Genomic DNA, 21,669 nt, shown 5'->3' with positions numbered 1-21,669 from the left:
ATGCACAAGTGATGTCCCCCTTTCTTGAGAAGTGTGGGTGTCTTTTTTTCCATAACAACCTTCGATTAATATGTTGACAGCAAAAAAAAAAAAAAAAAAAAAAAAACTCCACTAGCAGAGAATACGTGTCCACTGTAAACACTGCTTACATATTCTATATAGCCACAGTGCATTTATCAAATATTGTATCTTAACACACAGCCCTATCACATTCATCCAGAGTTGGACCAAGAGGCAGAATAGTCAGATCTTCAAGAAGCAGAGTCAAAGATCCTGGCTTGATGTCTTGATGAAGATTCTATACCACACTGTACTAATGACAGTAATCAAGAGTGAATGTTACCTAGCTAACATTAGCAATAAAAAAAAAATAATAAAAAAAAACAACAACACAGGTTTCATGAAGCAGGACGATGATCCAGCCTAATCTTCCTAAAAGTTGACTACCTTGTTAAATACCCCTTAGGTTTGTTGGTATGAATTATCATAGCTTTATTGTTCATATCATGTCTTGCTCTCATCTCCTCATTTTGCCTATCTGTTTGACAACCCACATCCCGTTTTGGAAATCATTTAGAAGGTTGAAAACAGTTACCATAATTGACATCAGGAACAGTAACAGAGCTCTCAGCAATGTTGGTGGAGAGGATGATCTGTGAAGATAAAGAGATCATCAGTGCACAAGGTACAGAAAACAGAAGCTTTGCACTGTTAATTAAAGGGTGCTTACCTTCCTGTAACCAGGGAAAGCAGCCAGAAACACACCATTCTGCTCTTCCAGAGTCACGGTTGAGTGAAGACAAAAGACTTGCAATCTGAGGAATAAGTGCACAGTGCAGGGAAAATTCAAAAAAACGTTAAAACCGTGCAAAGAAAACATGTTTAACCATTTAAACAATAAGGTGGGGTGGAGTGCAAATTGAGGAAAAATGCCCGACCAGTTTATACCCAGCTATGGATAATTTCAAAACAAACAAGAGCATTGAGAAGATAAACGGGCCTAGTAAGGTTCTTTTTTACCCCTCTTTTTCTCCCCAATTGTACTTGGCCAATTACCATATTTTCCAAGCTGTCCCGGTCGCTACTCCACCCCCCCTCTGCCGATCCAAGGAGGGCTGCAGACAACCACATGCCTCATCCAATACATGTGGAGTCTCCAGCCGCTTCTTTTCACCTGACAGTGAGGAGTTTCGCCAGGGGGACAAACCGCATGGGAGGATCATGCTATTCTCCCCAGTTCCCCCCCCCCCCCAAACAAGCGCCCCAACCGACCAGAGGAGGTACTAGGGCAGCGACCAGGACACATACCCACATCCAGCTTCCCACCCGCAGACACAGCCAATTGTGTCTGTAGGGATGCCCAACCAAGCCGCAGGCAACATGAGGATTTGAACCAGCGATCCCCGTGATGGTAGGCAACGGAATAGACTGCTATGCTACCCGGACGCTCACATGTTACATTTAAGTAACAACAAAGAATTCAAGTAGGCTTATTCCCAGTAATTTAACACGCATACTTTTTTTTCTTTAAGCGAGAGGGGAAAAAAATATGTTGGCTTTCCTTCAATAGAAGACTTCAACAATATTATGCATTGATGAAGTAACTGTCGGAAGTTTTTTATTTGACATGATGTAGCAACACTCCAGTGCTGTGGCTGTATGTTAACTCCGTTGTGTTACGTTTACATTTCACTCCATCCTGAGAAATCTGATTAAAATGTGACCAAATGCCGTTTGTTTTCTTGTGTTCTTTGTGAATCATTTTGAATTAAGTCAGTCAGTTTTAATTTCACTACACGCATTCAGGCACACACAGACACTCGAGACCAGCGACAGCTGACCAAGGAACATGATAAAAGGTTTAAAAAGTAATAAAACCGGTGCTAAAAATACGAAACAGCTAAAACGTGCTATGCACTCAGCATTTTCTGGAACAGTGTGTATGTCCAATTCAAATAATGACAAAGAGGTTGTCCATATCAATAGATTCCTGGTAGACATATAAAATTAATCATTCCAATCTTTAATGCACACTAATTAAATGAAAATCCCAAGAATTTATAGTGCACCTTTTGCGAGCCAGCTTAGCCAAGGCCTCTTGCATATGGCATATCTCGTACATACCAGGAAGGAAAACCAGCACGCTACCTCTGTTTGGTAAAGTCAGGCTGCCATCTTTCTCTGCCTTGCTGCTGACATACAAAAACGTAAAACACATAGCAGACAAAAGGCAGACATTCATGTTGTTGCTGAATCAGATAAGTGGTAAATCCTGCAGAGATACTGTGTAAAGCAAGAAGAATCTTTACTTGTGGTCTTTGGCCTCCATCTCATCGAAGCTCTGTATGAGGCTGATGGCAACATTGTATAAATCCTCTGAGATGCAAGGGTCCTTTGAAAGCTGAACATAGACCCATTAACAACATACACATACACTAAATACCCATCTACTGGTCTACATAATGTAGAGGCTAACAGTTAATGTGTTCCCATCTTCTAACCTCATACGGCATTTTGTTGATTAGGTCATCAAGGTAAAACTGCTCAATGGCGTAGGGTGACCCCTCCATTTCAAACACATAAGCTGGGTTCATCTGGCCACGAATCAGAGTGCCAAAGTACTCAGCAAACTCTCTGCAGTTTATGGTGGCTGACATAAGGATAATCTGAGGAAAAGACATAAATTGTGATTAGCTACGTAGTTGGCCAGATGCAGGCTAGAGAGGTTTGAGGTAAATTCTGAACTCAAGAGTACCTTGACGTAGCGTGAGTTGGTACGGAGAAGCTTTTTCAGAACCAGCAGCAACAAGTCCATCTCCTCAGTCCGCTCATGGATCTAGGACAGACACGTACAGGCGTAACTTATGGGGGGGGCAGGGGGGACATGTCCCCCTCAATATTTAGAAGAGGTGAATTTGTCCCCCCCAAAAAATATATCATGAATGATAATGTTAACTCCCTTGCCAAAAAAGGTAAAATAACAACACAGACAGGCGAACTACTTAAAATGTCATTCATACTTGTTTTCCAACGATTTCATACACCCCTATGCTTGGACCATACCATTTTAACCTTGCCACTGGGACTACCGACCTCGTTGCTGTCTTGCAGTTGCTCCTGACAACCCGGAGCATGAATGATCGTGTAAGCAAGTGTAAGTAACGTAGCTAGCCAGCTTGCTTGTCTAACCCAGTACACCACCCTTTCTTACCTTTGGGGTTTCTGAGTTAGATTTTCTTACGTATTTCCGGATGAATTATAGCCTTATCTAGTTTATAACTTGTGTTTGGGGTTATCAGTTCAGACCCCCTCACGAACTAGCTAGCTAGCTAGCTAGCGCTTGCCAACAGTAGCCCCTAGACGTTTATATTAGCTTAAATGAACTTGAACTGATAATTTCAGGCACATGAGATAACATAATAGGTACATCTACAAACCAATTTGTGCCAAGGGTATTGTATTAGTTCAAATGCATCTACTACTTTCATTCACAGAGTCAACATGAGCAAGAGGAAAGTAACAGAAGATATCCGGTGCTTTTTTGGTGCAAAAAAGAGAGTAAGATGAGAGAATTACCTAGAAGAACCTAGCTAGTTCTACTAACAGCTAACGGTTACTAGTTTAAGTTTACAGATTATTTTTCCTGTTACGCTATTTTCTGTGGTTGTCACACAAGCTAAGACAACTTTAATTGTTCAAATTGTGAATGTTTTGATTTGTTCAAATGGTGAACTATTTAGATTTAGTTACTATTAAAAAGTTATTTCATGCTGCTGGACCCATAATGATCACCTTGAGGTCACTATCAGCTGTAGTGATGATGATATTAAATGGTAGACTATGACATAAGCTGAGGACACTGTATGGTATGGATGCTCTGTATAAGGCCTACTGATGGTGAGTTTAACATGTAGGCTATGAGCTGTTGTATTAAGGAAACAGAGGACAGTGAGCAGGCCGGCCCTAGTAGCAATGTCTGGGGACAGAAAGCAAACCTGTGCCAGATGACCAGAGAGGTCTAGATGGTTCAAAAGGAAGCACTTACCTTTTTTCTGATATGGCAAGAGAAACAGATTATTAACAATTTTTTCTTATTTTCCTTTTTTAGAACAGACATTGTATAGTGATTATTAGACTAGTCTTTATGTTAAATACAAAGTGAAGTATTGTTATTTTTGTGAATCCAACTGTTTGTGAACAATAGCTGAAGGAGAATAAATATTTGACATACAATCTACTTCATTATTTTCCTTTTTGTGTCACTATAGGCTAGCCTATCTGAAAGTTGTTTTTCTTTTACATAAATAAGACATTTCCACAATAACTTGATGTAGAAAAAGAGCAAATTGGTGCATACAAATTCACCAGAATGTAGGAAATTAAATGTGTGATGCTCAAAATTTCCAGGGGGAGGACCCCCTGCTAAATGTGCCCCCCCCCAATGTTCAAGTGAAACTTACTCCTCAGCAGACACAGATTAAAAAAGTGGCTAATTTAAGAGTAGGTTTTCAAGAGCTGCTGCATAGGTAAAATCAAATGAAACTTTAAATATAACTTGTAATTTGGTTAATTCAAATGGCAATAAATAGGTGAAAAATAAGATCAGAGAAGAGAAAACAATGTGTTGGAGGTAATCTAATATTGACAACATATTGACCATGCGGAAAACAGAGATGTAATATTCTACCTAATAGTCATTTTCATCTAACCAGCCCATAATGACACCATGACAGGAGATGCACTTTAAAGTTAATCGTAACTTTAAAGTATGCTTTTTACGCTGACTGGTATTTTTGTCACCTCATCTACAAAGATGTGGGTGAACTCAGTGAGGGTCCTGACTCCAACCAGTTTCTGAAGCAACACCCCTGTAGTCATGTAGATTAGGCGGGTGTGTTCTGTGGCCATCTTCTCCAACCCGACCTGAAACAAAAGTCGACAACTTGATTGCTAAGAAGCTGACAACTACACATATACACCAAGAATACAAATGCCCTTAATCCTTCTCCTTGATATAAAAAATAAAAATGGGATTAGTTTCAGTGGTGAATCTGCAACCTATTATTCCTTTTTAACATTAATATACTAAAAAGTGTGATGGCTGAAACATGGAGCAGACTTAAAAAAAAGCTTTTGTGATAAAGCAAAGAGGAAAAAAAAGGCAGAGCCAAGTCATGCTGCAGGATGCATTTTCTACATTGGTTTTAGGTTGCAACCTATGACAATGACATCAGTTGCCACATCTACACAAATGCTGTCTGCCAACTCAGTGCGAGTCGCCACAGTCAACTCTCAGACAGAACACAAGTGACCTGTTCCAACATCCACTTCCCTCCTCATCCACCCACCCATCCACAGGGGAAACACTCTAGTTCTCCTCTCTATTTTCCGGGGACATAGCGTCACTCCCCTTACGACTTTCCTAAACAGACAGACAAATATGAGAGGTAGTGAAAGTGGGACAGGTGAATGTGATATCCATTCCACTCACCCCCCTTGGGGAAAACAGAGACAACAGGATAAAAGCAGCTCTCATGATCACGCTGAAAAAGGGGAAGGTCACAGAGAGGATAATGCCAAGTTCATTTTAAAGCTGGTTAATCCATCTACGATTCTGCTCTGTACTGAAGCCACTGCACTGTGCAGCCTTTTTAAATTACTGTAGCAACATGCACCTCATCTGAGGCAGATGGACAACTTTCATAACAATAATAAAATTATTTGCATTGTACTTTTTAGAAAAATTTGTAAATTGTTTTGCAGACGGAGTAAAATTAATAAATTCCTTTATAATTTCAAGTAAATCAAAGACTAGGGCAGCGACAACTAATAATTACAATAAACAAAACTGATTTCAGAAATTCTTTTGATAATGAATTTCATTTTCAAATTGGTAAAAGGGAATTATAGTGTTATCTTGTACAACATTTGGCCATGGAGCTGCTTGGAACAAGCCAGCAGAAAGTGCGCTCACTGGTAAACATTTGAAAGACATGGCACAATGTGGCTTCAATGATGACAAGCACTACGCAACCAACCTGGGGCTCAAAAGCAGAAGTCAGTGTGCAAATCAAGTAAAAATCATCTGGTTATCACACTGCTCTGTTAAAACACAAATTAAACAAGTTTGGCTTTGTGATATCACATGTTTTTAAGTGAGAAATATTTTTTTCAGCTGCATGGTTGAAATGCGTTTTAACCCATGACTACCCGCATGTATGTAGTCTGTTTACAGCTGAGCAGCACTTAAGATGGCCAACCAACTCGCTACATAGCTTTCTGCATTACCAACAAAGATGTTGACTCTCACCCCCCATGTTTCACCAAGTCAAGTCAATTTTATCTGTATCACCCAATATCACAAATTTGCCTTAGGGGCTTTACAGCAACACAACATCCTGTCCTTAGACCCACGCATCGGATAAGGAACAACTCCCTAAACTAAAACTGTGACAGGGAGAAAAAAATAGGAAATGATCCACAAGTTTTCACCAAGTTTAAAGTGCATGGATCATCAAGTGATCCACAGTTTTGTAAAAATTGTATTTCCCTTTCATTAACAGCACATTTATTCTAATTATTTAATGTAGTTAATTCATTTCAACTAATTAATGCAGTGATTAATCACTACATACATTTAATTCATTATTTTCAGTTATCATTGTTAAATCTAGTGCTAGAAATAGCTGCTGTTAAATTCAATAAATCTAAGTAATAATGGACAGATAAATCTATTACATAACAATTGTTGAAAACAAGATTACAAGTGGATTGGCAAACAAGACTTAGGTCAAAGTTCAAAATTGTTGCCAATTTATTAGAGGGATGGTTAGCAGCAGGGCTCGAAATTAATGATGTCCCGATGTCCCGGGGACCATAAAAAATCCTACTGGGACACAAATATATTTTGTCTGGGACAATTACGGGACAGTGAAAAAAAATGTCAAAGTAAACTTCGAAATAGGTGTTATTTGCAAAGTCATTAATTATGAGTATCTAGACGTTACTTTGTCGTTTGAATAATTTAATAAAAACGTGTGAATGGCAAAACTACAGAAGGCTTATGTTCTTGCGGCACCTCACGATAGGGCAGTCAATCGCCTGTTCGTGCAAATCATAGAATGCATTCTACGTCATCCACTCTGCCAGGGGCTGCTGCTTGACTCGCGCCAATGCAACATTCATAGAGCCAGAGCGATAGACCATCATCAACGACAGTTAAAAGAAGAAAGAAATGCTGAGGTGGTTGAATAAACAGCCTCCTAATGCAAGCCCCAATACTGCCGACTCCCGAAACGACTGCCGACTCACGAAACTCCCGAAACTAATATTCATATGTTTAATAAAAGAATAAGTATTTTAAACTTATATGGGGGACCAGAGTCCATGGTGTGATGAAAAAGGATCAAATTATATGTATTCTGCATAATTGGGGGGGGGGGGGGGGGCAACAAGAATTAAAATTTGGGACACTGTTGGTTATATCCGGGACAATACAAAGTAGAATTCGGGACAGTTGTGGGACACTGAGGAAAAAAGTTAATTTCGAGCCCTGGTTAGCAGTAGTGTCTATAATGTGAATTCCTGGATATTAAATGTTCATCTGCAATTTTCTGTAGTGGTCCCGTAATATTTGTTGTTTAAGTGTACTGAAGTAGTATATCACGTGAAATGGTTAAGATACGTTCAAATAAAAAAAAGGAAGATAAATGCAATTTCAAGAACAACACCTCCCATTCATTTAATTTGAAAGAGAACTTAATGTCATTTAAATTTTTTATGTTTTTCTTCTCCAACACCCTGAAACATTACAGTACAAAACATACTTTTCATATGGTAGTCTACAGTAAAGTACACAAACATAAACAGAAAACAAAAAATGAAAGCAAACACAACAGCGCAACATGATAGATTGCGGCTTCTCCCCCTCCTCACAACACCACCTGACATACAGGATGGCTCGGAAGGGTCATTGGCCAGATACAATTGGGGAGAAAAGGGGGGGGGGCAGACCTCCTCTCTCAGCACCCTGGCATATGCTTTCTCCTAATCCAGACACAATGTTAACTCCTTCTGACCTTCTCTACACTTCTCCATCAACACTCAAAGCAAACGTTGCTTCTGTAGTGCTCTTTCCTGGCATGAAACCCTACTGCTGCTCAATAATCACCCCCTCTCCTCTTACCCTAATAACTTCATGCTGTGTAATTGTAAGTATAACAATTCTAATCATCTGTTAACGCTTGCTCCTCTTTCATCCGTTTCCATTTGAGGTTGTCTTGTTTTTCTAACTCAACTCTGTATTGACAGGCGATTCACAAAGAATGGATTGCGGCCTCTGGTGGTTCCACAAATTGCGCATCACTTGCAACCGCTATCTGCCCCATCTCAAAGTCCAATTCACTAAAGATATTGCATGAATTATAGTACAGCCCAAACGCCTATGAAGTTTTGCAGCCGAGGGCAATTTGCCCTTGTTATGCGTCTGATTGCAAGTATCCATGTGGCAAAGAATAAATGGTGGCTTTGCGGCAAAAACACAGTAGGCACGTTCAATGTCATCAAGTATAGCAAGAATTGTTAGACCTGGCAACCTGTATCTGCGAATGATTTTGGTCTCAGTTAAATCAAAAAATGATCTTCTCTTTCAAATTATCAGCTCACGAGCACACCTGGCATAACGATGTCTCCGTCTGGTTACAATTACTGCTGCCAGGATCACTGGAAAGTCACCACCAACTTTCTGAAGATGGCAATTTTCATTCTGTGTTGCTATTAGCGCTGATGTTTGTGAATTTGACTTTTTTTATTCCAATAAGGCTCATTTGCATAGAAAGGGGCAAATTTTTGCGACAAATGTATGCATATTATCCTATTTAAATAGGTGCAAATAGCACCAGAGCACCTAGATGCTATTTGCTTGGCAGTGTAGTTAGGAGTGCATTTCACCCTTTGTGGGTGCTTTGAGAATTACAGTTTCTTTGTCTTATTTCTGCAGGTTTAGTGGCTGCAAATGCCACGCAATCCTTTTGTGAATTTGCCAGTCAATGTTTTTTTTTTTACCCCTTTTTCTCCGCAACTGTACTTGGCCAATTACCCCACTCTTCTGAGCCATCCCGGTCACTGCTCCATCCCCTCTGCCGATCCGGGGAGGGCTGCAGACTACCACAAGCCTCCTCCGATACACGTGGAGTCGCCAGCCGCTTCTTTTCACCCGACAGTGACGAGTTTCGTCAGGGGGACTTTAGCATGTGGGAGGATCACGCTATTGCCGCCAGTCCCCACCGCCCCTGAACAGGCACCCCGACCAACCAGAGGAGGCGCTAGTGCAGTGACCAGGACACATACCCACATCCGGCTTCCCATCCGCAGACACGGCCAATTGTGTCTGTAGGGACGCCCGACTAAGCCAGAGGTAACACCGGGATTTGATCCGGCGATCCCAGTGTTGGTAAGCAACGGAACAGACCGCCACACTACCCAGACGCCCGCCAGTCAGTGTTTTGTCACAGGTAATTGTTATTTGGGTTGCTTTAACTGTGCACGCTCCCTCAAGCCTCTCAGCGCTCAGCTGACCAATTGTTTAACTTCAGTGGCATTGTTGGTCACCTGTTCAAGTGGCCCAATCAAGTCAAACTGATCACTCAGTCAGTCTCGCTAATGTGGTTGTTCAGTCAATCAGTCAGTCAGGGACTTTCGCGTTTGGCGGGCTGGCCGGTCCAGCCAAAAAGGACAAAGACAGCGAACAAGGTAAAGCCATTAAAAACAGATGATGTAAAGCCTAGGGATGTGTTTCATAAAGATTTTAACGGTACAACTACTCTTACCGATACTGCTCATCAATCCACTACTTTAACAGTACTCATGTCTGTCGTTTTTGTTAATTTTGAGAGAAAAAAACCCAGAATTGACATTGCTTTATTTTCTCATGTCTAGACAGAGCATTACTTTTAATCATCAGCCAATGTTTGTATAATTCGTCAACTCTGTGTGGGCTGTAGGCTGCCAGCATACATAACATACCAGAGGTGGATGGAGCAACTAGAGATAAATTGTATTTCTCCATCTGTATTTGACGCACTTTTGCTAGATGTTTCAAAAGATTGTTTGTGTTTCTGCCCTTAAATGCAAAAGACTTGTTGCACTTTTGGCAACGAGTATTGTCAGCATCGACTCTAGTGAAGTATAATCGCACTGCTGACCGTTTAGTTTTCTCCGCCACTGTCACTAAGAGCAGGTGGTGTGTGTGTGTGTGTGTGTGTGTGTGTGTGTGTGTGTGTGAAGCAGAGAGCTGGCCTGGCCCTGCCCTTTGGCTCACACATACGACAGGCTCCGAGACGGGTAATCTCTCTTCTGGATTGGGAATAGCGAAAATGAATCATAATCTCATCGCAAATTAGGAATGGATTTGGTAAGATAAAATGTATAAGATAAAAGTTTATGTAGCCTAAATAAATAGGGAATTTATTTTCTTAATTTTTCCAATACTGATAGCAGAGCCGTTAACGTCGGAGCTTATCAATACTACGGTCGATAGATAGATATAGAGATAAAGACAGATACTTTATTATTGCCATGCAACAATATTGGTAGCAACTGTTTTGGTACAGCATGGTAGCTCAGTTCCAGTGCAAAAAGAGAAAAACAAGCAGGATCATAAACCTTTACAACAACACAAACAAAAAGGCAAAACACTGAATGTGAGAATATATATGATATGTACAGTTGAGTTCCCCAGCATATCAAGCTGCATCGGTACCCGTTTAATACCAGGTTTCGGTACCCATCCCTAGTAAAACCCTCTGTATAAAAAAATGTAAGGAATTATTTCACGACATAAAAGCAATCAGGTTTTCAAGGCCCTGTGACCTTTAATCTTGAGCCTATAGTAGATAGACAAAAATGAAACCATGGGGTATGCCAATAGGGTGTGTTGTTATGTATCTTAGTACTGTCTCCCAGTCACTGTGACTGCTCATCACTGTCCTACTTGCCCACTGTCAGTGGCATCATGCAGTTTTGCAGTCTGCAGCAGCAGGCAGAAGAACAGTTATAATTAGACACACTGTAACACAGCTCCACACAATACAGCCAGACAGTCAAGTTACCATGCACACGAGTGCATAACATGAGGGTGTGCGAGCGCGCGCGCGCACACACACACACACACACACACACAAAATGACATGGAGTGTGCCTTTATGATTAGAATACCTCCCAAGTTCTTTGCTCAGTGATTACACAACATACATGCACAAGCAAAGTAGTGTCCCTGTCCTTGGTAACATAATGTAGAAAATAGCTAGTTCAGGGCATACAAAGTGAACGTGCATCTATTTATTTCTTTCACTTTCAAATATCAAACTTATGATGGTTTTGGGGCATCCGGGTGGCGTGGCGGTCTATTCTGTTGCCTACCAACACGGGGATCACCTGTTCAAATCCCCGTGTTAGCTTCGGCTTGGTCAGGCGTCTCTACAGACCCAATTGGCCGTGTCTGTGAGTGGGAAGCCAGATACGGGTGTTTCCTGGTCGCTGCACTAGCACCTCCTCTGGTCGGTCAGGGCACCTGTTTGAGGGGAGGGAGAACTGAGGGAATAGTGTGACCCTCCCACATGCTACATCCCCCTGGCGAAACTCCTCACTGTCAGGTGAAAAGTGGCTGGTGACTCCACGTTATCGGAGGAGGCATGTGGTAGTCTGCAGCCCTCCCTGGCTCGGCAGAGGGGGCGGAGCACCGACCGGGACGGCTCAAAAGAGTGGGGTAATTGGCCAAAGTAAATTGGGGAGAAATAGGGGGGAATTAAAAGAAGAAAAAAAACGTATGATGGTTTCACATAAAACTTTTTAGAAGGAGTTAAGAGAATACAGGCCTGACCAATTTTCAGGCGAAATGCCGTGTGTGTCTCCATTTGGTGTGGACACCATTTTACCTGCACTGACTTACTTGGATTGACTCATGGCAGCTGGTTCATGTCCCATTCTCCAACACTGTGCACAAATGTACCATAAACTTTCCATGGAAACAAAAATAATTTCAGAATATAGTATGTGACATGTAAAACTGTCTTAAAATGCAATACTGCTTCATCGTTATTGTGTCAATTTGACTGTTCTTTTGAGATAAAATATGTTTACAGAACCAAATTGTTGACACAGTATTACTTTTGCAGGGCCAAGTATACATTTATGTGCTGTTCAAACCAGCTGAATCAGGTAATAAGAAGTTTTTGCACCAACCTGATATCCCACCAAACTACCCAGAGTGCACTTGCGCTCCTTGGCAATCCAACGAGCAATGCTGATGGCTCCAATTTTGCGTGGCTGAGTGACAACAATGTTGCATGAGGAATTTTTCTGGCTGTAGTGATCCAGGATGAATTGCGGCAGCTGGGTTGTCTTGCCACTGCCTGTGGCTCCACGAACGATCACTACCGAGTTACTCTCGATAAGAGAAATCAGCTAGAAGCACGCACACACATACATGCAGACACATACACACACAAACACATGAATGCAGTAAACCCAGAATATAGTAGCCAAACTACAAACATACACCAATATCAAAGAATAGCAAAGGATGAATTTGATGACAAGCTACAAGTTCATTGGTGACAGGAGGTTTGTGTACTCTGCCTTAAAGTACATCTTGAACGTTACTGCTAGCCAACAGATTACTGTAAATGTAAATTTAAAGTTTCTTTTTTGCTGTCATTTTGACACCATCATACACACACTAATTTTGAGGACACACCAAAACCCTAAATGGACCTACAGGGTTGATGAAGCCTTGAATAACAGAGGCACCACAGTAGATTTTTTTTCTTGCATTTTCTCAACGTGTGATGTTATTTGTATTTGGTAAATGGACAATTTTTTTTTTACCTTCTCTCTTTTTTTGGTTATGGGCAAGTTGGGGTACTCATAGCTGGCTAATGGGGGAAGAAATGGAGCACCTGGGAAGTGAAATTTTTACATGCAGCATCATGAAATTCTTGGGACATTCAATGTTTTGTTTTTTTCAATTAAACTTGAGTTTGATGTAAAATAAAATAAATTAATATAAAGAGCTTTACTTACTCCGATCTTTAAGAAAGCTAAAAGTCCAGGTACTTACTGCTCAAAAGTTCTGGTCTTTTATTCTGTCCTGCAGCAGAGTTTTCATTGTTCACACTGTTCTGATTAGCAGGTTCTTCTGATGAACTTAAGAAAAAAATATCAAGATTACAGTGGGTCTATTATAAGATTTAATGAACAATAAATTCCAAGAAGATATTTAACGCATTTGTAGAAGTGCCATGGGCTAAATGAGATGGAAAAACAGCTTTACTTTCATCTAATGCATGGGCAAGCATGGTGAAATAATTGTTAAATAAATCAAATAAGCATGACAAAATCATTGTCACAACAACATATTCAGCCCATGTAAAATAGCCAGACAAAAGACTGAAAACTCCAACAGCCATTAGGTGAAGAATTCAGTCCGACAGTGGTCTGGTTTGTGCACGCACGTTTGGTCTCAGCGTGCATTCTAGCTGAGGGTAATATTGTGGGTTTGTCACTGTCAGCAAGTAATAATGCCTAGGGTTGAGTTGTAAAGGAATACAAGTAACAGCGTTACATATTCAGAAGACAGAAATGAAGTATCTGTATTCAGCCCACATTATGTTTCGAAACACAAGTATTCAGATTAGTTTCTTTATAAATGTTTAATAATTCTAAAATACTTCCTTCCTAATCAACGTTGGCGTTAAGGGTGGGACTATGTGTTCATGTTTCCTGAAAAGTGAAAACTGTTTTTTAAAGGGTAGGCTTAGGCTGCAGTGTACAACTCAGCAACAATAAAACACAGGGAAAACATTTAATTTGCCATAACAGCATGTGTCAGTGTGCAGTTCCAGTGTATACTACATTTGCGTTGCTGGTTCAACCTATTTCTCATTCATGCAACATAGTTATAAGCAAGGTGAGGACAACTGAAAAGTCCCCCCCATGGTGAAACTTTTATGCCCTGGTGCCAACCCTGGCTCCACTTAAAAGTAATGACACAATCCTTTAAAAAACTATCAACTATTAAAATCAGAATGCACATATTTTCTCCTGCACACACCTCACATCAGCACAGCAGTAAATGGCAGATGGTCAGCACCACTGAATAAGCAACAGTGTGACATAAATAATAATATTCTATAAACAGCACAACTGTTTGACATGTGCCTTTTGAAGATGTATTCTAAATGTAATTTGAATAGGTAATTCTTTTTGAGTATTGCAACTGAATGTTACATTTAGAATTCTGTATTCAAGTATTAAATATTTTTTCAAAGTATTCTGCCCAACCTTGGTAACACAAATAGTTTGCATTTGTCAAGAGTGCTTGCATTCAGCTACATAGCAAAATCCCTCCATCACCCCCCAACCCATCCACCCTGATGCCATTCAGAGCTTGTTCTGGCTCCTTCCCCGCCCTCTCTCCTTGTCCTAACCTCTCCCCTCTTTTCCCCTAGTCGTTCTGGCCTGGAGCGCTGGGATACAAGTTGGAGAAGCATCTCTAACCGTCTCAGCCTCTCTTAGCGAGGGGAGGGTTTTATTAGTACAGCAGGAAGACACTGTCAGAGCTCTCTCTCTCTCTCAGCAAAGCAGCTGACCTTACACAAAATGGTACTGAGGAGAGTGGGGTGAAAGGAGAGGAGAGGTGACAGCTCTTAGCCAGAGAGCACCGTGTCACTAACTCTCCTGGAAATGGTCCGCATGACAAGAGGAGCAGTGGGAGGGATGAAAAGGAAAAGACAAGAGCAAGAGAAAACTGTTCCATAAAAGCAAGACAGCGGAGGACTGCCGATGCCACTCAACCAATCCACTCATTTGACGGCAGTTGGAAATCTGAAGATGCAGTCAATATCGTGTTGAGGGACTCACTTCACATGGACTGACCCAGGGAGGTGGGAAGCAGGGGGCTTTGCTCTGTGAAAAGCTTGGTTTTTCACCCTTGACAAATTCTGATTATCTCACAAAATCGTCAGCTGTGTAGTTCTCAACTGTAAGTATTCTTGATTCTTTTCTACTAATCTTCTCAGCCAGTTTTTGCCAAACATTAGATTAAGGACTCCTGTATTATCAACTTGATAGAGGTGGAGAGACAATATACAGTTGCTCAATACCCAAATATTTTTTTTAGCTTAAAGTGTTGGCAAAAGACCCAAATCAAACATCAGAAAGCCTCTCCCCCGCAGCATAGCCATGGTTTTGCCATTTCTGTCATTGTGTGCCACCGGGTGTAAGGGGTTCAGCACCCCCTTGTTTAGCAAGGCTGACCTCTGACCGCTCAGGTGTGCTCTTTGCTAAAACCATCAGTCTGAGGAAATGGCCAAATTCACACACACCCCTGGAACATCATGTTCTGCTGAGGAGAAATAAAACGGAAGACAATTATAACACAAATCATGGAAAGGAACAGAGGTCAGCCAGAGAGCAGTTGAAGCAATGGTCATCTTTCAGAATTTGCAGTATTGTAATGAGTACTTCGGAGACAAAAAAACTAAACAAGTGGGGTTTTTGTGGAATTGTCAAAAAGAAGGCGAAGTAACCATTAAATAATTCAATGTTTGACAGAAGGGAAGTCATGACCTAATTGCAGTACAAAACCAAATTTAATTTTCCTCAGGATTGTCTGCAGCCTCCGCCATGCCCCTTTTCAGCTGGATGAAGTGGTCACATGAAGCGGGGGAGTGGGCACAGGAGGACGGGGTATCTCTGAACACCCCGGGGGTTGTACCAAGCCGTATGCTGATCCGAGAGCTCCTGTGGCATGTGGAGGAGCGCGAGCGCCTGGCGCGGGAATTGGAGCGAGAGCACAGGCTTGCCCACAGCACTCTGGGACTGCACTGGTTTCAGAAGTATCCCAGGTTACGGACCCTGATCCCAACATCAGAGCTCCAGCAGCTGGAATGTTTGTGTGCCCAAATCCCACCCATCCACACAGCCACGGTGCTGTCCAGGTGTTTTGCTTGGTTATTACTGTACCATGCTCCGTCTTCGTGTTAGCATGCTGTCAACAGTGGCTAGCAGCCACAGCGCAGACACAAAGGCTGACAGTAGGCAAAGGAGAAAAGAGCCAAAGGGAGAGGAAGGCCTGGCGAGCTGCCAAGGAAGTCATTACGTGTTACTGTCACAGAATTAGGCTATGTAGGGTGTGAACATGAGAAGGTGAAGGATGCCCAATAAGGCCTAGAGAAGCCAGAGCTCCATCAGTGATCATCAGCTAAACCTCCATCTTAACCATAAACAAAAATAGTTTGTAATGTTGTTCTGCATGGTTGATCACTATGACCTATTTACAGTACTAGCAAAACTGACTGGATTCAAGGTCTCCCCCTAAGGTTCATTTCCATACACCCCTAAAGGGTGATTACTGTATGTTGGCAAGACCACATTACCAAACAACTTGATTCGATAGATTTCTTTTGCACTTACATACTTTATTTCCTCCTGCATTTTCCCTGCACTTTCAAACCAAAGGCAGAAAAGAGGAAAAGTCCCAGCATTGTGTTGTTGTTCAGGATACCCTTTTCTTTTTTGCAAAACCGAGGTTAGTGTTAGATTTGAATTAGAAATAGTTACTGAAAGGCCAGACATTAATGATGCAGCTGACAAAATCTATAGACTACAACAATATTATCAACAACAACCACATGAAACAATGCGTCTCCTTTCAGTTCCACTGAACCTAAATTGAAATGAGACCTTTTTAACTAAATGGGTTCATCAACCGCATACATCTGGCAATTCCTCCCTCAGGTTCCGTGAGGTGCTCGCAACAAACAGCATACTGCCCTGGGAACTGGTATACGTCTTCAAGCAGGTACTGCGAGACTTCCTGAGCAGAGAGGAGTGTGAGGAAGAGGTGGAACTCTCAGCTCCCCCGACGCAGCTCTGGCCGATGGAGGCTTGGACCAACCGCTACCACATGAGGCAAGGCTTTGTCACACCAACCGTACCCAACTGTGGAGAGCCGCCGCGGGAAGAGATCCCCACCATCTCTGGATACGTAGACCGTGCCATGCAGCGCTCTAGATCCAAAACAACCCACAGAGACTGGGATCTTCCTTACTATTATCCAGTTGCTGTCGGGCCCACAGGGGCATACAACACTGCGCTGTGAGACCATAATACAACAGTAGTTCCATCTGTAACAACCTCAAAAGAACACTGACCACATTAAAAACTTCTAACAAGGATGCTGATTTTAAAAATATCTTAACTAGGTGTATAGGTTTCATGTACAGACTTACTGACTTGACGACATCTTAATTTATCCCAAATAGAAGTTGATCAACTTAGGCTTGCATGACACTAGGAACATACATTAGGTGTGTTGGAAACTGTTAAAATGATTCATTACCAATACTTGTATGCAGTCTACTGCTTTTTAACCTATCAGTTGTATTGTACAATCTACATAGGACAGTTTTACTTTTTAATTGGTATAGACAATTAGCTAGCTAGCCAGAGTGATGTTTTCAACGTGTCAAGCAGGTGAAAGAAAGCTGGACACAGAACAAAACTTTTCTGAGGGTTTTGAGTCACTAGCCAGTGATAGACAAAAAAATTTAAGGAGGCCAGCCTCGTTTGATATTCCCCTCTGCCTTTAGACAAATTGGACAAACAAGTTCAGTGAACCCTTCATCCAGTGTTTGTTTTGGTGACATATTTCTGTAAACTTGTTGGTTTGAGTGTTTGGTTGGGAGGAAGCAATGAATCACTTCCACCAGGTGAAAGTAAGGCCATTTCAGACAAGCATCATAATCATAAACATGAAGCATCGTGTATCCACCTCAACATTACAACATGGTGAAAAGGACTGATGAAGAAAATGATGATGAAAATAAAGATGCAAGTAATTTTTAAGGCTGGACCTGAATATCTGAGTATTTGGATATTCGTTCATAGCGGTAGGCATTTGGTTTCAAATTTGAGATTCAGGGGTTTTTTTTGTTTTTGTTTTACTAAATGTAGGCTATCAATAAATGCGAACTACAAAATACGTTTTTCAGCCCATTCTGTAATATATTTACACTTTTTAACTGCACTGTTAAAATGTGGAAATATATACTGTCTCAGCTGCGGCACCTGACATCCCTCTCACTCACAGCAGTGACGGTCACACTTCAGTTCACCTTGGCCATTAAAGAGAAGACAAAATGCCGAAGAGCTCAATTGTGTGGTGACAGTTTAAATTGAGTGATGACAAGGCAGTACGCCAAATATGCAATCTGAAACAGGCCTACCACAGTGGCACAACAAGCACAATAAATCACCTGAATGCTGTTAAGTAGTAAGCTATTCTTATACAGTGTGAAAAACCGAGACTATACTAGCTAGCAAACTTAGCTTAGCTCATGTCTGTTTTCCAGTTGCAATAATCAAGCTGCTTTTTTCCGCCGTTTAAAAGGTAATGTTACACATGATAAAGATGTGCACTTATATTGCTTGGAAAATAGTTGCAACTGACCCGAATAGTTAAAATAAAACATAAGAAGTAATGTGGGAACATCTGGGGCTAAAGCAATTATTGGCATAAAAAAGCCTAATAATAACTTAATAGGTGCATCCCCTAGGCATTGCAGCCATCAACATCCTCAACCACACCCAAAACTATACAGCAGAGTTTACAGTTACAAAAAGCAATAACGGAGAAAAGAGACATAACAGATGCCATAGTAGAGTTCATCGCTATGGATATGAGACCCATTAACGTAGTCGAAGGCTTCAGAAAAATAATGAAGATGGAGCCCGACTACACTGTACCCAAATGCTCCTGTATTTCATATGCCCTTGTCTACAGCAATGTGCGAGACCAAATTTTAACTTTTGTTGTAAACTCAACTGCCCTAAGTTTCACAACGGACATTTGGACCTCAGTGAGTATGTAGGCGTAGATGGCCGTCACCTGTCACTTTATAACTCAGGAGTGGGAACTCTGTGCCTTCATATCAGAAACCAAAGTAATAGCAGTGAGCCATACGGAAGTCAACATTGCACCACAGCTCATGTCACCTCCAGCTTGGTCGGGCCACAATTGGCCGCGTCTGCGGATGGGAAGCAAGATACGGGTATGAGTCCTGGTCGTTGCACTAGCGCCTCCTCTGGCCAGTTGGGGCAACTGTTCGGGTGGAGGAGGAACTGGGGGGGAATAGCATGATCCTCCCACTCCTCACCGTCAGATGAAAAGAAGCGGCTGGCGACTCCACATGTGGTAGTCTGCAGCCCTCCCCGGATTGGCAGAGTGGGTGGAGCAACAACCAGGACGGCTCAGAAGAGAGGGGTAATTGGCCAAATTCAATTGGGGAGAAAAACGGGCGGGGGGGGGGGCATTGGACAACAGATTGGAGAAATCAAATCAATTTTATTTGTGTAGCCCAATATGTTAGCAACACAACATCCTGTCCTTAGACCCTCTCATCAGATAAGGAACCCCCAAAAAAAACAACCCTTTAACAGGGAGAAAAAAAATAGGAAGAAACCTCAGGGAGAGCAACAGAGGAGGGATCTCTCTCCCAAGACGGACAACGTGCAATGGCTGTTGTGTTTACGCAATTTAAACAATACAACATTGAAAGAGGATAACGGAATTATAATGGACTTATAACATTTATGAAGAATATGATGCGCAGGATGCCAAGCAGTGTCCAGACGCCATTGGAAGAGTCCAGGACCTAAGCCACGCAACCAGCATCATGTAAAAAAAAAAAATTCTTTTTTTTTTAAATTATATGGCTTAATAAAAAGAAAATGTGATGAGGGGGATGGCAGGCAGCATCCAAGTGGCAACCACCATCACCACGGAGACCTGGGAGGAGAACCGACTGCACATGCACACAAGGGAGACTCACATGACACCATTCAGACAGAAAAAGAGAAAGGAGAAGACATCATTCAGAGAGAGAGAAGAGAACTGTTTGCAATAGTCATTAGTCATAATCAATTAAGTCATCAATTAGTCATAATTTATACTCTATAATCTTGTCGGCAGAACAGTGGTAAACTCATTGAAACAGAAAACTGACCCACCATGTAAGCTAAGGCAAAAGATGAGTTTAAGTTTGGATTTAAAGGACTCAACAGACTTTGATTGTCTGATGGCAGCAGGCAGGTTATTCCACAGGAACGGAGCCCGATAGGAAAAGGCCCTGCCACCAGCGGACTTCTTTTTAACTTTGGGCACACACAGGAGCCCTGTATTGTGAGAGCGAAGAGTTTGAGATGGAATGTACGGTTTCAGGAGATCAGACAGGTAAGATGGGGCAAGCCCAGGATTAGGATTTTATAAGTCAGCAGAAGCACCATGAAGTATGATCCAACATGGATAAGAAGCCAAGAATTGGTGTAATATGGTCAAATTTCCTAGATTTAGTTAGGATTCTAGCAGCAGCAATCTGAACCATCTGAAGACTTTTAGTACTAGAATGTGGCAGACCTGAAAACAGAACATTACAGTAATTAAGTCTGGATGAAACAAATACATGCATTAGTCTCTGAAGCGGCAGATGTCTTCGCCAATCCAAATTACAAGTGAGCAGTTTTTTATTTATTTTTATTTGAATGTTGGAAAGAAATTGTTTATCAAAATGTGTGATGCAGTTATAATTGTGCTACCTTGTTCTATTACAGCTTGTTCTTTGTCACAAAAATGTCAGTGTATTACACTGTTAAGCCTACTGTTACAGCCATCTCATTAAAAGTATTGTTGTTATAACAGAAATAAGCATGTTTCATATCTTTGACTGTTGTTGGGGTTCAGGTTGTAAAACGTTATAGACTTAGGCTAATAGCTGACTGCAATTCCAGATTGCAGTTGGACCCGCCCAATGCTCCTAGTGTACAGGAAAGTTTAAATGCAGAGGACAAATTTCAACATATGTGCATATTGAGCAATGACAATAAAGAAATTATAAATATAAATCTTATAAATATAAATCTCAAATTTGTCAGTTAGTATGCTATTTCTGTGCTTCTGTTTCACAGTGCTTTCTCGGGCGTTATCTTGGATTCGAGCCTATTATGAGGATTTATGTAAGATCTATAATTTATCCATAAGAAAAAATTATCACAAGCCGTTATGTCACAAAAAATGCATGATACAACCTCATTCAACCAAAATCCCTTGGGATTACAAACATGCATAAAACACACCAAACCTTTTGGCGAATGTTTTTTTCCCCACTAATAACTAACAATACAAGCTGTGGAATGTACTGTAGAATAACAGAATCCTTAATTAATATCCCCCCCCCCCGATTCCTCCCCCTTTTTTTCTCCCCAATTGCACCCGGCCAATTACTCCACTCTCTTGAGCAATCACGGTTGTTGCTCCACCCCCTCTGTTGAGCCAGGGAGGGCTGCAGAGGAGGTGGAGGGCTGCCACATGTTTCCTCTGATACATGTGGAGTCGCCAGCTGCTTCTTTTCACCTGAAAGTTTGGAGTTTTGCCAGGGAGACATAGCACATGGCAGGATCACGCTATTCCCCCCCAGCCCCCCCCCCGAACAGGTGCTCCAACCGACCAGGTGAGGGGCTAGTGCAGCGACCAGGACACATACCCACATCCTGCTTCTTACCCACAGACATGGCCAATAGTGTCTGTAGGGACGCCTGACCAAGCCGGGGATA

At 41.6% G+C, this 21,669-nt stretch overlaps 2 protein-coding genes across 2 annotated transcripts in view; one reads left to right on the top strand and one right to left on the bottom strand.

Annotated features, from left to right (window-relative positions):
• The window catches only part of tdrd9 (tudor domain containing 9), a 121,302-nt gene that overhangs the window by 79,430 nt on the left and 20,203 nt on the right, over nt 1-21,669 (bottom strand). The window contains exons 8-18 of the mRNA XM_056295382.1: nt 16,993-17,069; nt 16,777-16,876; nt 12,886-12,956; nt 12,241-12,462; nt 4,801-4,923; nt 2,756-2,836; nt 2,502-2,666; nt 2,310-2,401; nt 2,070-2,192; nt 731-815; nt 596-653 (exon numbers count right to left, since the gene is read on the bottom strand). Of these exons, the coding sequence (XP_056151357.1) occupies nt 596-653; nt 731-815; nt 2,070-2,192; nt 2,310-2,401; nt 2,502-2,666; nt 2,756-2,836; nt 4,801-4,923; nt 12,241-12,462; nt 12,886-12,956; nt 16,777-16,876; nt 16,993-17,069 (1,197 nt within the window). The remainder of the gene's footprint in view (nt 1-595; nt 654-730; nt 816-2,069; nt 2,193-2,309; nt 2,402-2,501; nt 2,667-2,755; nt 2,837-4,800; nt 4,924-12,240; nt 12,463-12,885; nt 12,957-16,776; nt 16,877-16,992; nt 17,070-21,669) is intronic.
• rd3l (RD3 like) lies at nt 15,685-17,161 on the top strand. Its single transcript, XM_056295979.1, has 2 exons — nt 15,685-15,998; nt 16,798-17,161. Exons 1-2 carry the CDS (start codon nt 15,685-15,687, stop codon nt 17,159-17,161), a joined length of 678 nt encoding a protein of 225 aa, XP_056151954.1.

The sequence above is a fragment of the Lampris incognitus genome, chromosome 16, assembly GCF_029633865.1.
Source record: "Lampris incognitus isolate fLamInc1 chromosome 16, fLamInc1.hap2, whole genome shotgun sequence".
NCBI lineage: Eukaryota > Metazoa > Chordata > Actinopteri > Lampriformes > Lampridae > Lampris > Lampris incognitus.
Note: the sequence above shows the minus strand (reverse complement) of the source record. Positions and strands in the feature narration are given on the sequence as shown.